Source organism: Micromys minutus (assembly GCF_963924665.1).
Source record: "Micromys minutus genome assembly, chromosome: 12".
Lineage (NCBI taxonomy): Eukaryota > Metazoa > Chordata > Mammalia > Rodentia > Muridae > Micromys > Micromys minutus.
The window spans coordinates 26,324,169-26,337,856 of record NC_137981.1 but is presented as its reverse complement, the minus strand read 5'-3'; the positions used below and the strand labels follow the sequence as shown (position 1 = coordinate 26,337,856).

General features: G+C 43.3%; 1 protein-coding gene across 1 annotated transcript in view; it reads left to right on the top strand.

The window, feature by feature from the left end:
- Window positions 1-234: 234 nt before the first annotated feature.
- PTPN20 (protein tyrosine phosphatase non-receptor type 20) overlaps window positions 235-13,688 on the top strand; it is a gene marked incomplete at both ends in the record, with an annotated part of 70,931 nt that continues 57,477 nt past the window's right edge. The window contains 1 exon segment of the mRNA XM_080926730.1: window positions 235-605. Within this exon segment, the coding sequence (XP_080782856.1) occupies window positions 235-605 (371 nt within the window).

The window sequence follows — 13,688 nt, the reverse complement described above, 5'->3', positions numbered from 1 at the left end:
TCATAGCTTTGCCTGCAGTCCTGTGCCCTCTAGCAGCTCCCCCATGGGCTCCTAGGAATAATACATCGAGTTGCCTCTGCTTGCTACCCACACTACAGTATTTCTGATCTGTTCTTGCTTTCATTAGCGTGGGAAGCTCACCAGTTCAGAGACCATTTTATATTTGCTGTTTGCATCCTGGTACCAAGGGTATCTTTTGGCAGGAACTGTTTGAACCTGGCTGGGTCTTAGGTGATGAACCAGGCTGAGGGTCCTGAGAGGCAAGGAGAAGATGGGCCAGGAACTTCTGATGCAGGCTGGAATACTCCCGCGTCTCTGTTTTCCGGTCTTGAATTGGACAGGGATGATGCTGATGGTGCCATGTGCTTTTTACCTGAAAGCTCTTCTCTCACCTTGGACTATGAAGAATACCTGACCCTCACCTCCACACCCGCAGGCCAGCTGCCCTGTGAGGAGTGTCTGGAGGTGGACTCAGAGACTATTCCTCTGCCTCAGTTCTGTTTGTTGGGTGCTCTCCTAAAGCCTTCACTTCCAGAAGGATCGCAAGGGAGTGAGAGTGACTGGGAAGACCTGGATGAACCTGTGGATCGGGATGAGGGGCTCAGGTGGGTATCACACTCGGTGTGGGGTGAGGCTTCACAAGGCTCACTAAGGGATGGTCCCCCTGGGTATCATCTGGAAACCATTTCTTCTGAGTGCTTACTGTGGTTCCTTTTTCATAATGATTACCTTACCAACTGGAGGCTGTCTCACATGGTAGGCTACTTTCGGGCTCTACAGTGACTAAAGCACACAGGTAGAATTCAAGCTTTCCCTTCTTGCTCATGGGTTCACATGTTAAATGCACCCCCTGCTGCCTCCAGCACATGGGCAGACACTCCTCTCCTCAGGCTTAGCTCTTAGGAGTCAGCACATCAAGGGCTAATGTCAGCTTTGTCTGCACCCACCTGCCCCTGGGCTGCATGTATTGAGAGAGTACTCCAGGCATCATGTTCCTGGATGCTGCTTGTAGAGCCGTGGTGGTCGTGTACACATAACATCAGGCACGGTGGCACCATTTGTAATCCCAGTAAAAAGACAAGAGAATCAGAAAAGCAAGGGCATCCTCAGCTACACAGAAAATTAGAGGCTAGTCTGGGCTATGTAAGTTCCTATCTCAAAAACGAAAATAAAACAAAAACTACGAATGCAAGGGCCCGTTCTGGAATCGGGGAGTGGAGTTTAAAGCTGAGGGTAGAGCTGGCATCAAAGTCAACAGAGGACTAAGTAAATAATAATAAGTAAAATAAGCCTTCGGATTGGGAGTAAGAGGAGAATGCGTTTCTATAGGCATGTGACTAATCAATACCTGCATAAAATCCTACCATGTGTAAGGATCCAATGTACAAAAAAGATGTAGAATATTCAAGAAACTTCCCCTGATAGTTTCTTCCTATTTCCAAAATGCACCAAAAGCTACCAGGTGTTCATTTTGGAAGATTCTGGAATAGTTAAAAGATGTGTTCTCCTTGGTCCCATTGTGTCTCAGCCTGGAGGGCCTTTCCCTGGCTGTATAAAAGGATGTTTTGCCGTCACAGATGCCTGAACTTGGAACCTCAAAGGACAATGGCAGACAAGCAGAGAAGGAGATGGGTATTTGAAAATTGAATAAGATGCTAAAAGCCCCATTCTTATCTAAAACAGACAGCTTGTCACTAGGAGGATTCTGAGGCTTTGAAAGCAGTTCACATACATTTCTAGGGAATCAGACATGGACTGAAGTCTACAAGTTTATAGGATGGTGAAACTACCAGGGAGAGGCTTATATATGGAGAACTCATCTATTGAGTTTAGTGGGCCAGAGTGTTAAGAGAAGGCTGAACAATCTGTGGGTACCCACAGGACCCAGGTAAGGACCCTAAGTTCCCAGAGAGAGCGTGGTGAGAATGGGCATTTCAGTGAGAGGTGTGGGGACCTGCTATTTGAGGCCACAGTCTACCATATCAGGATAGCTCCTCTGAGCTCTGTGCAAAATGGACTGACTCCCTTTACCAACAGAGCTTCCTCTTCTCTGCCTGTCCTTGTCTAGGGAGCTCTAACACGGCACCCCTTACCTGAGGAAGGCCAAGCAGTCCTTGGGAAAACTACAGGTTCAACCTCCTCTTTCCCAATAAGAACCTTCCCAGCAAGTACCTGGGATTCCTGGACTGCTGTTTTATGCAAATGAGACATTTCTAGTACTAAGCCTCAGCCAATGATTTACATTCTGAAGACTCCTTCCCACTCCCCAAGGTTCATATATAGCCCTTGTTCACCCCGAATAAAGTGTATGCACACAAGCTGTTCCATCGAATATCATCTAAGGGAGCAGTAACACTAAAATCCTCCTAGTAGACCACTCCCCCTCCCCCTCCCATCCTTTCACCCTTCCCCCACATTTTCAGAAAGCATTTTTCTTTCTTGAAGCAAAATGAAACCCAGACAAAAGTAAACAACAATAACAACCCCTGCCCCACCCAAAACACCGCAGACAGTAACAACAACAACAACAAAAGATAGAAAAAAAAATTACCAACCCACAGCCTGAGATTGTAAGAAAAGGATTGAATTGTGTGATTTAGAGAGGTTTCTGTCCAAACAATGATCCACCTGTTAAAATCTGCTTACTCTTTTAGGTGGACACACTCATGGAGGCAGTCTCCTGAGACAGAACCCCGAGGGTTCCTGCGTGGGCATCCTTTGGATGGTAGAGCCCTCAGCTGACTTCAGTCCAGAAAGTGTACCTGCTTGCTCTGCTATCCTAAAAAGAAGCGTCTTTGAGACAATGGGCTAGGCTGGAGCTCCTGGGCTAGTTCTGAGGTCAATCATCCTTAGTAGCCACAACTTCCTCTTCAGTTCTGAAGTTTAAGTCAAGCAAATTTTTGTGTGTATGGGTGGGGTTCCCCTCATGAAAGGAATTGGGAGCTAATTTCTTTAAGTAAGGTTAGCTGGAGCAGAGAATGTGTCTGTCTGCCACACTGGTGCTCCATTTTCCAAGACGGATGCCACATTCTGGTTTAACTCTTGAGTCCTTATTGGGCTCTGTGCTTATCCAGGCGTCCTGGAAAACATCTGGCAAGAGCTTGGCTCAAAGGCCACTTGAGAAGTATATTTCTGTGCTGATTTTTCTATGTCCTTTCTTCAGCTCCAAACAGTTGTGTGTTCTTTTTAAATGATTTTTCTCTCTTTGGATCCCAGTGCCTGATTCTCACCATTTAGAACATGAAGTGTAGTAGAGTCACCATTACTTGACGTTGATATGGAGCTGCCACCATTAATAAGCAAAAACTAGTAGAATTAACACATATATGGAAGAAATAGACCTGTTGGGCCATAGTGAAAGACATTAGTGTGACCCTGTATAATGAAGCCTACATAGCAGAGACAAGGTCTCACATCAGAGAAATGGGAGCAACCTAATAATGTAATGAGAGAGTGCTTGCTATAGGCGTGTTCTGCTATATAGGCATGTTCTGCTGCTTATGGAAAAGAAAGTTTCAGCAATCAGAGTAGCCCTTGTTTCAGACTGTTATAGCTCTACATGTTGCTGTATAGTTTTATAGGCCTTGGGCTTGGAGAATTGATTAACTATACAATAAAATGACTACATAATAACATTTACCAATCTGCTGAACCCTGGCTGTTTCTTCCATACCCAGACATGAAATGGGAAGATACATAACCAAATAAACAGAATCTTTTTCCCCATAGGACAGAGCCCCTGATGTTCTGCTGTATATGTCAGTGCTGGGCCAATTTTCATAAAAACCTGTTAACTAGCCTGTAAAGTTGGGTTGCAGCTTTCACTTGCTTCATGTGAGAGGCAGCATGAGGAGAGTGAGCCCCGAATCACTCTTCACACATCTTCTCTACAGGGAACACATAGAGACCTGACTATGATTGAGGTCTAAAACCCCAGACTCACGGCCTTATCCTTAGAGGTTCCTGAGTCACTGGAGATAGATGATGCCCAGAGAGACCTACTTTTATCAAGCAGGTGATTGTTTATGTGGCCAGATTTGGGGACAACTGACCCAGAATTGTCTTGCCCCCTCATCCTCGTTCCTTGCCCCCCCAAAAAACTTTCAAGTTCTCATATGTGCCAGAAGTTGCTGAAATATATGCATATTTATCCCTCAATAGAATGTAAGGTGGGCTAACTCATTCAAGGTAGTAAAGATGACAGTCTCCCCAAATTGTTTTGTGTCTACTGCAATTACTAAACCGCTATCATAATTCTGGCACAATAATTTTATTCTGCAATCAATTTTGTTATGTGTCCATAATATAATTCTATGAAGAAACTGTGTTCTGATATTTATATTAGACTACAGGCTCTAGAATAGATAAAATCTCTTTTAGAAGAAGAATAGAGTAGGAGAAGCCACTGTACCCCAAATTAAGGTTTGCTCTATGGCTATGTAGATATGCACAGATCCACAGAACAGAATACAGGACCCAGAAATAGATATTCTTAATGGAGTTTTTGAGAGAAGTACAGAAGAAATTCAATAGAGAAAGAATAATTTTCAATGCAGCTATGGGGATAGCAATGAACATTACTCTAAACTCCACATTTTGTATAAAACAAGTCATGGACTTAAATGTAACTGCAAAAAGGTAAAACTTTTAGAAAAGGATTAAAAAAACCTCTTTGGGACCCAAGACTTGACAGAGAGATCTTGTATTTGATGATCCATAAAAGAAAATGTTGAAACATTTCCTCTGTAAAGACAGTGGTAAAAGGATTGAAACTGGGCCCAACGAGGAGCTAGTATCTAGAGTATAAAAAGAACCCTCAAAACTTAATAGCAAAAAAAAAAAAAAAAAAAAAAAATCCAAATAGAAAATTGACATGTTGTTAGTAGATACTGCTCTGCAGATTCTAGACGGATTCATATAAACAATAAAAATATGCTGAATCCCATGAGCCACCAGGAGTTGAAAAATAAAGTTTTAATATATTTATACATGTATCTGCATGACAATATAAACTCATATACACAATACCGAAAGCTAGTGAGGATGTGGAAAAGCTGCACCATCTCTTCATTGCTGCTAAGATTGTAACTTAGTAATTTAATCCAGGAATGCTCTTTTAAAACATCCAATAAAACTAAACATGTAATAACCACAACACTTAGAAATCGCACACTAGAGTATATCCCAGCAAAATTAAAGTTTATGTTTATATAATTATTCATTGTAACTTTGTGATAGCACCAACTCCCCCCCCTCCCCAACCTGTGTCTTTCAACAAATAAAGGACTAAAGAGGGAAAAACCATGTATAAATGAACAGGCCATTAACACACACAACCAGGTGGATGGAATTCTAAAGACTTAATGCTAAGTAAGACAAAAAAAACAGTCCAAAAGACAGAACAAGTTTGATACCATTTGGATAAGAGTCTTAAAATAACAACATTCTAGAAAACAGAGATAGAGGTTAAAGAAAATGTAGAGGCGAGGGGGAGAGACGGCAACAGGAATCATCCCCATTGATGATGGAAGTGCCCTGTAATCCTGATTGTGGTGATATAGTGAGTGTGTGAATCTGTGTAGTGAGACAATTATATGACATTTATCACACACGAGTAAGAGAAAAATCAGAGATGATCTGATCAAGATGGACGGGTTACAACCTTTACCTACTTGAACTACTCCATGGCTGCCCCTACATACAGTCCGAATGGGCCTGCAGATCTATAGGCCACAGGGACTGACTGCATCTGAGTTGCCTGCGACTGCTAATGGATATGTCTGTCTACATGGAAACATCACTGTGGAATTTGTAGTAGTTTCCCACAAATTGAAATGATCGAAAGCAATTCTCTTTTCTCGTTACATGAGCTCTGTTGCTGAATGCAATCATGGAGATAAAAGGAACCAAAAGCGTCTGGGAAAACCTGTACCTATTTGCCCCATTCCACCATGATGTGTATTGGTTGAGCACTCACTACACAGCCAGGCTAAGGAAACAGTGATGAACGTGGGTATGGATTGTCTATGAGGGTCCTGCTTCCTATGGAGGAGATCAAATACAAACACATAGGATAGTATAACCACAGCTTTGGTGGCAGAATGATGGCACAGGAATCAGCACACAAACAACAGATACATTTGAAACTCAAAAGAAGTGTCTACCACCAACAGAGGGGTGAATCTTGAATGAGGGGAGTTGTGTTGTAGGGCACGGAACAGTGGCAAGCTGAGGTAGAGGAGCCAATACTGTGAGTAAAGGAGTTTGAATTATCAAACAGTTGCTGTCCGTTGAAGTATTCACACTGGAGAGAGTAAATCTGATTTGTGGAGTAGGAAAACAATTGGCTCAAGGAAGACAGGCCCAAATACAATCAGACCAAATGAGGATGGACTGATACCTCTCAAAGTGAGAGTCTAAATAAACCTTTCCTCTTTTTAAAGCAGATAATCTCAGATGTTTTGTTACAGTAACAGAAAGCTGGCTAATCCAGGGACTATTGAAGGATAATTTATTTGGTGATAAGTTTGGTTTTGCACACTTAGAATTTGAGATTTCCCAAGGTGCAGAGCATCACAGAGGTAAGTTATTATTGGGGCGAGGTTATGTTGTACTCTTTGGCAGAGAATGCAATTACTAAGGTCTCAAAGCAACACGAGCCATGGCTTTATGCCTCAGGGACTGTGCCGAGATAGATGTGTTGCACACACTGAATAGCTAGAGAGCAACAGTAGGAGGCAGTGGGTGTGAGGGTAAATAGAACAAGAGAGAAATGGTGGGAGCTGTGAGTCCTATTCTGTTATTTTAGACCCATCTGTGGCTGTCAGACCCATGACCCTCCTTTCTGATAAGAAATTGTTCAAGATCAACAGGCTCCAGATTCTCTGAGTCTTCCTGCCAGTATGCTCTGACTGCAGAAAGAATAGACCATGAATGGCCTTTTCAGCATCATGACATCCTTCTTCCTGTTGGGTATGCCTGGCTGGCTGGCTTCAGAGAAATGCCTCTTGGTAGTGATAGAATGGAACATTACATTTAATTCAGGAGACACATAGGTATTTGGGGATGGGTGTTTTAAAAACATTCCTCTGTGAATCTATAGAAGAAATTTACAAGTAGTTATTTCTGCACCCCACTGGGTAGATTTTGATGGCCTTCTCAGGACCCAGAAAATGAAACTAATCCTAAGAGTCAGCCAAATGAACTTAGTGTTATGGAAGCCAGAGCAGAAAGATGGAGAGAACCTGGGTCTTTGGAACTATATAACTGAGTTTGTAAGCCCACTATCTAGATGTCTTGCCCTGCAGAGGCTGCTGGAGACCTCATGGTGAGTAATTACCACAGTGGGTGGAGGTCATGCACCATCACATTGGCCATGAATTGGATGTGGTGATTTTCTGCAGGGGGAATCCTTGAGAAACCAATGAGTAGCTTTGACTCAGCTCAAATTCCTGCTTGGACATCTCTTTACTGAGAATGCCAACTGCAGAGGTGCCAGGTCCTGAGTCTGGTGAGTAGAGAACGCATATAAAGCAAGGGGAGAAAGGAGGTGACTACAGAGATCACTCTCTGCCAGGCAGGAATATAAAATGGGGACTAGCAATGAGTAAGGCAGAGGGAGCCTTACTCTGATATGGGACTGTTCTGGGCATTCCACATTGTGGGCCAGACCGAGATTTTACATGCAAGAGAGCCCAGTGAAATAAGACAGTAGGACAAGTTTGAGTGATACTAGAAAAGCACAAAGAAGTTGTGCTCTGTTAAGTTCAAATAATAAGAGACAATAAATCGGCGATGCTGCATTCCCTCTATAAAGCACAAGGCTGGGCTCTGACCAAGTAACAACTCATAGGACTGAAACCCCTGAGTCCAGCTTGTCTCTTAGACCTGGCAGTGTGCATTCAGCTTCCTGCCACAGCATTGTTTTATAGCTGACATGTAGAACTGGGTATAGGTATACAAGAGCTCGTGGCAGGTCCTCATGCAGCTCTCTCCAGGCAAAGCCTACAGTTTCTCTCCTTGAGCTGCCACTTGCAGAGCAATGGGTACATTGAAGCTGTAGATGGGTAAGTTACCACCTAATGGAACAATCATTTTATATTCATGGGGTATCTGCCATCTGCCAGGCTCAGGCTCCAGACGTTTATGGTGAGGTAAGTGCATGTCCTTCTGCTCTTTAAATAAAATGGTTTTCAGTCTCCTCTGGAACTTTTATTGGGATTAGGCTTCGCTCAATTTATTTTTATAGAGTCTTTTATGGCAAGTGTCTCAAAGCCAGGAAGGAAGGAAGCAGCACACGGAGAGGCCACACAGCTTCTTTTAAGCTCATGGTTCTCATCAACTCATATTTAGTTCTGGCTGTGAAGAATTCCATCCCAAAATAAACTAAGCAGCCAAGCAAAGACCTGCACAGGGGTGCTGTGGAGGGTAAATGTCACTCAAGGGATTATTCTGTTTCTGTCGCTGTTTCTCTTTTTCCATTTCTTCTCATTTGCCAGTCTCCCACACTAGTCTGGGATTCACTATGTAGCCTAGCCTGCCTCTCTCTCTGTCTCTCTCTGTCTCTGTCTCTCTGTCTCTGTCTCTGTCTCTGTCTCTGTCTGCCTGCCTGCCTGCCTGCCTGCCTGTCTGTCTGTCTGTCTGTCTGTCTGTCTCTCTCTCTCTCTCTCTCTCTCTCTCTCTCTCTCTCTCTCTCTCTCACACACACACACACACACACACACACACACACACACGTACACTGTGGTGGTTTGAATATGCTTGGCCTAGGGAGTGACACTATTAGGAGGCACTGCCTTTTTTGGGGAAGTGTGTCATGGTAAACATGGGCTTTAATACCCTCATCCTAGCTGCCTGGAAGCCAGCCCTTTCTTCTCCTGTTTGCCTTGAAATGTAGATGTAGAACTGTCAGTTCCTCCTGCACCAAGTCTGCCTGGATGCTGCCATGCTTCTACTTTGATGATAATAGACTGAACCTGTAAGCCAGCCCCAATTAAATGTTGTCATTTATAAGAGTGCCTTGGTAATGGTGTCACAGCAGTAAAATCCTTACTTGGACACACTTTCCCCTGTGCATTCGTGCGTGTAAATGTGAGTGTACATCTGTGTTGTGAGGTGTATGTATGATATATGTTGTATGTCATTGCTAATGTAGGTGTTCTCATGTATGTGGTTGTTTAGAGAAAAATGTTAGATCAGTCTCCATATATATGGATATATATTCATTTATTTTTATTGATTCATTTTATTATTTATTTATTTGAGACCAGGAATATCACTGTGAGGCTTAGGGATCCACTAGTTCCATATCCCACTCCTATTATTAGCATTTTAAACACATGCCACTGTGCCCAGTTTTTCACTTGTGTTCTGGGGATCTGAATCCAGGTCCTCATACTTTTATGGCATGTATTACACCACTGAACCACTTCCCCAGCTTGGGTACAAACTCTTGATCCTCCTACAACTGGTCACATGCAGAGAATAAGTGACCGTGGAGTGCTTAGTTCTAAATAGGACAGCTGTGGGACAATAGACCATGCCAGAAAAATTGAGAATGCCTGATACCCCGACACCCAGGTACCCACCCACCTGAGATGGTAGGTGTCTCCCTGCCCCCTGCCAGATTTCTGGCCTGGAACATATGACACACTTCTCACATAAGGAAACATGACTTGTGGTCATGTAGCCCTAAGATAGAGTTCTTCATGCTAATCAGGTACCTAGAGGCCCTGAGGGTTTAGCCAACAAGCTTCCTTTCCTGGACATTCCTCCTTGCAAAAGGTATTTAATCTCTAGTCTACCCTGATGAGTTGATACAAATCAACTTTCCACAATGAATAGTCAATAAATGCTATGGATAATCATGGACTATCTCTTCCATTGAAACCAACGTGGGGTGCATAGAGAAGGCCTTAGCCTACAGAACTGCAGCCCATGTCGCTCATAGAAGGCCTCTCTGCACTTCCACACAACTGCTGCAACCTTTACGGATGAGCTTAAGCCAGAGCTCCTCATTTCACTGGCCAGGGTTCATTGTCGTCCTCATAGTTCTGGCCTCTTCAAGGGCTCATGAACCCCCTGATCCTCCGTTTCCTCTCTTCTGTGCAACACCCCAGTGGCAACTGTATGTTTGAGAGTCAGGGAACCCCAACTTCAGCCTCTCCATCTTAGACTGAATGTTTCTAACCCCTGAGTGGTGTCTCAGTGCTTCCCAAAAGCCCATCACCCAGTGGCAGTGGTACAGAGAGACACAGTCAAATATTCCCCGTATTTCACCTCCCCAGCAGCCATGTCCCACACCTCAGTGGAAAGGTGGAACATGGACCAACAGACATCTATATCATACTTCCTGTGCTCAAGGCTTAAGGATCATCCAGGAAAAGGGTGTGGAAAGATTGTAAGAGTCAGAGAAAATAGATTCCTGTAGTAAAACTATTTTTCTGGATATGACTGTGCTGTTAGGCACATAAAATCAGAGGCTACGATTCCCTGCACAAGATCTGCACAAGATCAAGCCAGACAAAATTCCAGCATAGATGGTGTACATGAAGGAGCTATTGGCAACTTATGATTGGGGGCGGTGGGGGTCAGTCTGTTTTCTTCAAGGATGGGGACACTCGAAGACTACTCATGCAACAGGTATATGGGTCTATACCCATGCAAATATAAGCAGCGCTAAATGTACTCAGTATTCAAAAGAAACAAGAGCGAGCACATGAAGTTAACAGGAAAATACGGTGGGAGGAATATAGGAGAAATTGCTGGAGAGCAAAGCAGGGGAAGGTTCATAGTCATCCTCACCCAGCTAAGTTTAGGTCTAAACATGGTGGTACACACCTTCAATCCCAGCAGACAGAGTCAAGCAAATCCCTAAGTTCAATGCCAGCCTGGTATAGAGCAAGTTCCAAGTAGAGAAAAACTTAAGTCTAGACATGGTGGTACGCACCTTTGATCTTAGCATTCAGGAGACAGAACTATGCAGGTCTCTGAGTTCAAGGTCAATCTAACAGATTGTTCAACAGAACAAATTACAGGAAATCCAAGTTTAGGCAGTAATAGAGTTGGGAAACAGAAAGCTGCTGCTGATGTAATAGAACAAGGGGCCATGTTCCAGCTCCAGCAAGCAACACAACTCAGCAGATTCAGCCATGGGGCTCTGTTTTAGAGTCAAAAATAGAAGGGACTACTGAAGCAATTGATGTTGGTTATCTGGAGTTAAAAAATTAGCTGTGATTAAGAAGAGACCAGCATCACTGAGGTGAAATTTGGGAAGTATTTTCTGAAAACACAAAGAAGCTGTGTTCCAGAGATAGTCAAGGTTGTACCTCATGCTGCAGCTGGACTTAATAATGTGTAAGAATCATCCAGGTGGCACTGGTTTTGAAGTTATGAAGGGGTCCTGGAGAGCAGCTGAGGCTTGTCATTGGTGAAGGTGCAACCTCAGTTGCAGTTGATAGCCCAGGACTGAAGTGGCCATGCAAAGAAGTGTGGCTTGTCACCATGAACAGTGCCTATGAAAGGCTATTGGTGAATCTTGGTTGCAGTGGAAGACAGCAGTGCATTGGAGATGCCAGTACCATAGGATGACCACCAAGAATAGCAGTGGCAGTGGTGTGGAGTTAATCAAAGCCTAGAGTGCTACAGAGGACAGATCTGGAGATGTGACGTAAGCCTTTTGGAGGAGCCCAGAAGATCGTGTGTTGATCCCAGACATTGGAACAAGAAGCTGTAAATTGAAGATGATGTGGAGACCCCAAGATGTTAAAAATGCCAGAGCTCTTGGATACCTGCTGAGGAAAACTGCTAACATGGAGTGGAACTAGCTCAGGAAGAAAGAAGTTTGTTGTAGTCAACAAAGATGCCAAAAGAGTTGGAGATTTGAAGACTGCCTTGAAATCATACATGGAGATACAGAGTTTGGGGTTTGCCCAGCTAGTTTTCTGTTTTTCTTTGGGAAATGATTGGATGAATCTTTGAAGAGACTTTAAACTTTGAACTTTTAACATTGTTGAAACTGCTATAGACTATAAAAACTTTGGAAGCTGCTCTAAATATATGTTGCATCATGTTATGTTTAGATATGGTCCCCATAGATTCATATGTTTGATTAAGCCTATGGGGGCCAGGGAATAGAATATGGTGGTTTGAAAATGCTTGGCCCAGGGAGTGGCACTATTTGGAGGTGTGGCCTTATTAGAATTGGTGTGGCCTTGTTGGAGGAAGTGTGTCACTGTGGGCATGGGCTTTAAGATCTTTGTCCTAGCTGTCTGGAAGCCAGTCTTTTCCTGTTTGTCTTCTGAGCAAAATGTTGAACTCTCAGTTCCTCCTGTGCCATGTCTGCCTGTGTGCCTCATGCTCACGCCTTGATGATAATGGTCTGAACTTCTGAACCTGTAAACCAGCCCCAACCACATATTGTCTTTATAAGAGTTGCCTTGGTCATGGTGTCTGTTCACTCAAGTAAAACTCTTATTACTAAGACACCTTGTAAATTACAGAGATCCCCCTCATTATTCACAATTTTGATTTTTTAAAAAAGTTTTAGTTACCTGTAATCTACTGTGGTCCAAAAAATGTTTGGTGGAAAATCTTCCCAGATAATTTATAGGTTTAGCATCACAATTCTCAGTGTGATAAAAGCCCAATCTCCTCTAGTCAACATGCATGACCCAAGAATAACTTTATCAACTTCATCTATGTAGCATATGCTACCCACCCATCAGTCAATTAGTAGCCTTTCTTGGTTTTCAGAGAGACTTTCATGATTTCTCAGTACTTTGTTCTAACAAATGCTAGTTAAGAATGTAAGAGTAGAATGGTGGTAGTTTTATTACAATAAATTATTTTAAAATGTCTTCTTTATTATGAATATTGTCAAGTATATATTATTGCACTTTATTTATAAACTAAGCTGTACACACACATCCATATCTATATCTATATCTATAGCATCTATATCTATCTCTATCTGTGGAAGGAGGAGTATATCTGTCTCTGGTACCATTGGTGATTTCAGGCATCTATGGGGGCTCTTACCAAGTATCCCATGGGTGGAGTCAGCCTCAGGTATTTTCTTATACCATCAAAAATAGTAAGTTGGTGGGATCTGAGGAACAGCAGGCCCAGGACCACTATATACATTTGTCTGCCAAGTTGAATGGGGATGTGGAAGAATGCAACCTGACAGGCAAAGCTGAGACCGGGGCTGGGGGACGGTAGAGTAGGACCCGGACTGCACTGTGGAGCAAGGGATTGGGAGTGTGGTAGGAAGCCATTTGAGGTTAAGCTCTGGTTCAGTGAGAAGAGGAACCTTGGTAACCAGGTTCTCAGCCTCTGTTTTGGGACCACTGTCTGGCCCATGAGGGCATCCAGCCCTTCTTTCAGCAGGACCAAGGGGAGATGGCGGTGAGTTCATTGTTTAGTGAGAAGCAGGAAGTGAAGATAGAGGGTAAGCACAATGTGGCTCAATGCTCTGTTCCTTGTCTCAGTCAACATCTGTAATACTGTCTCCTTTGAAACACTGAGACAAAAGTTGGAACGTTTCTTGATGTGACTTGTTCTCTTGAAACAAAGGGATGACTTTGCTTATGGTCGGACCTGTAAAATGCTTCATGCTACTTAACACTGGTGAAACACAGGTTTAGAAACGTTACCAATGAAGAGAGAGTATCTCCCATCCTTGAAGC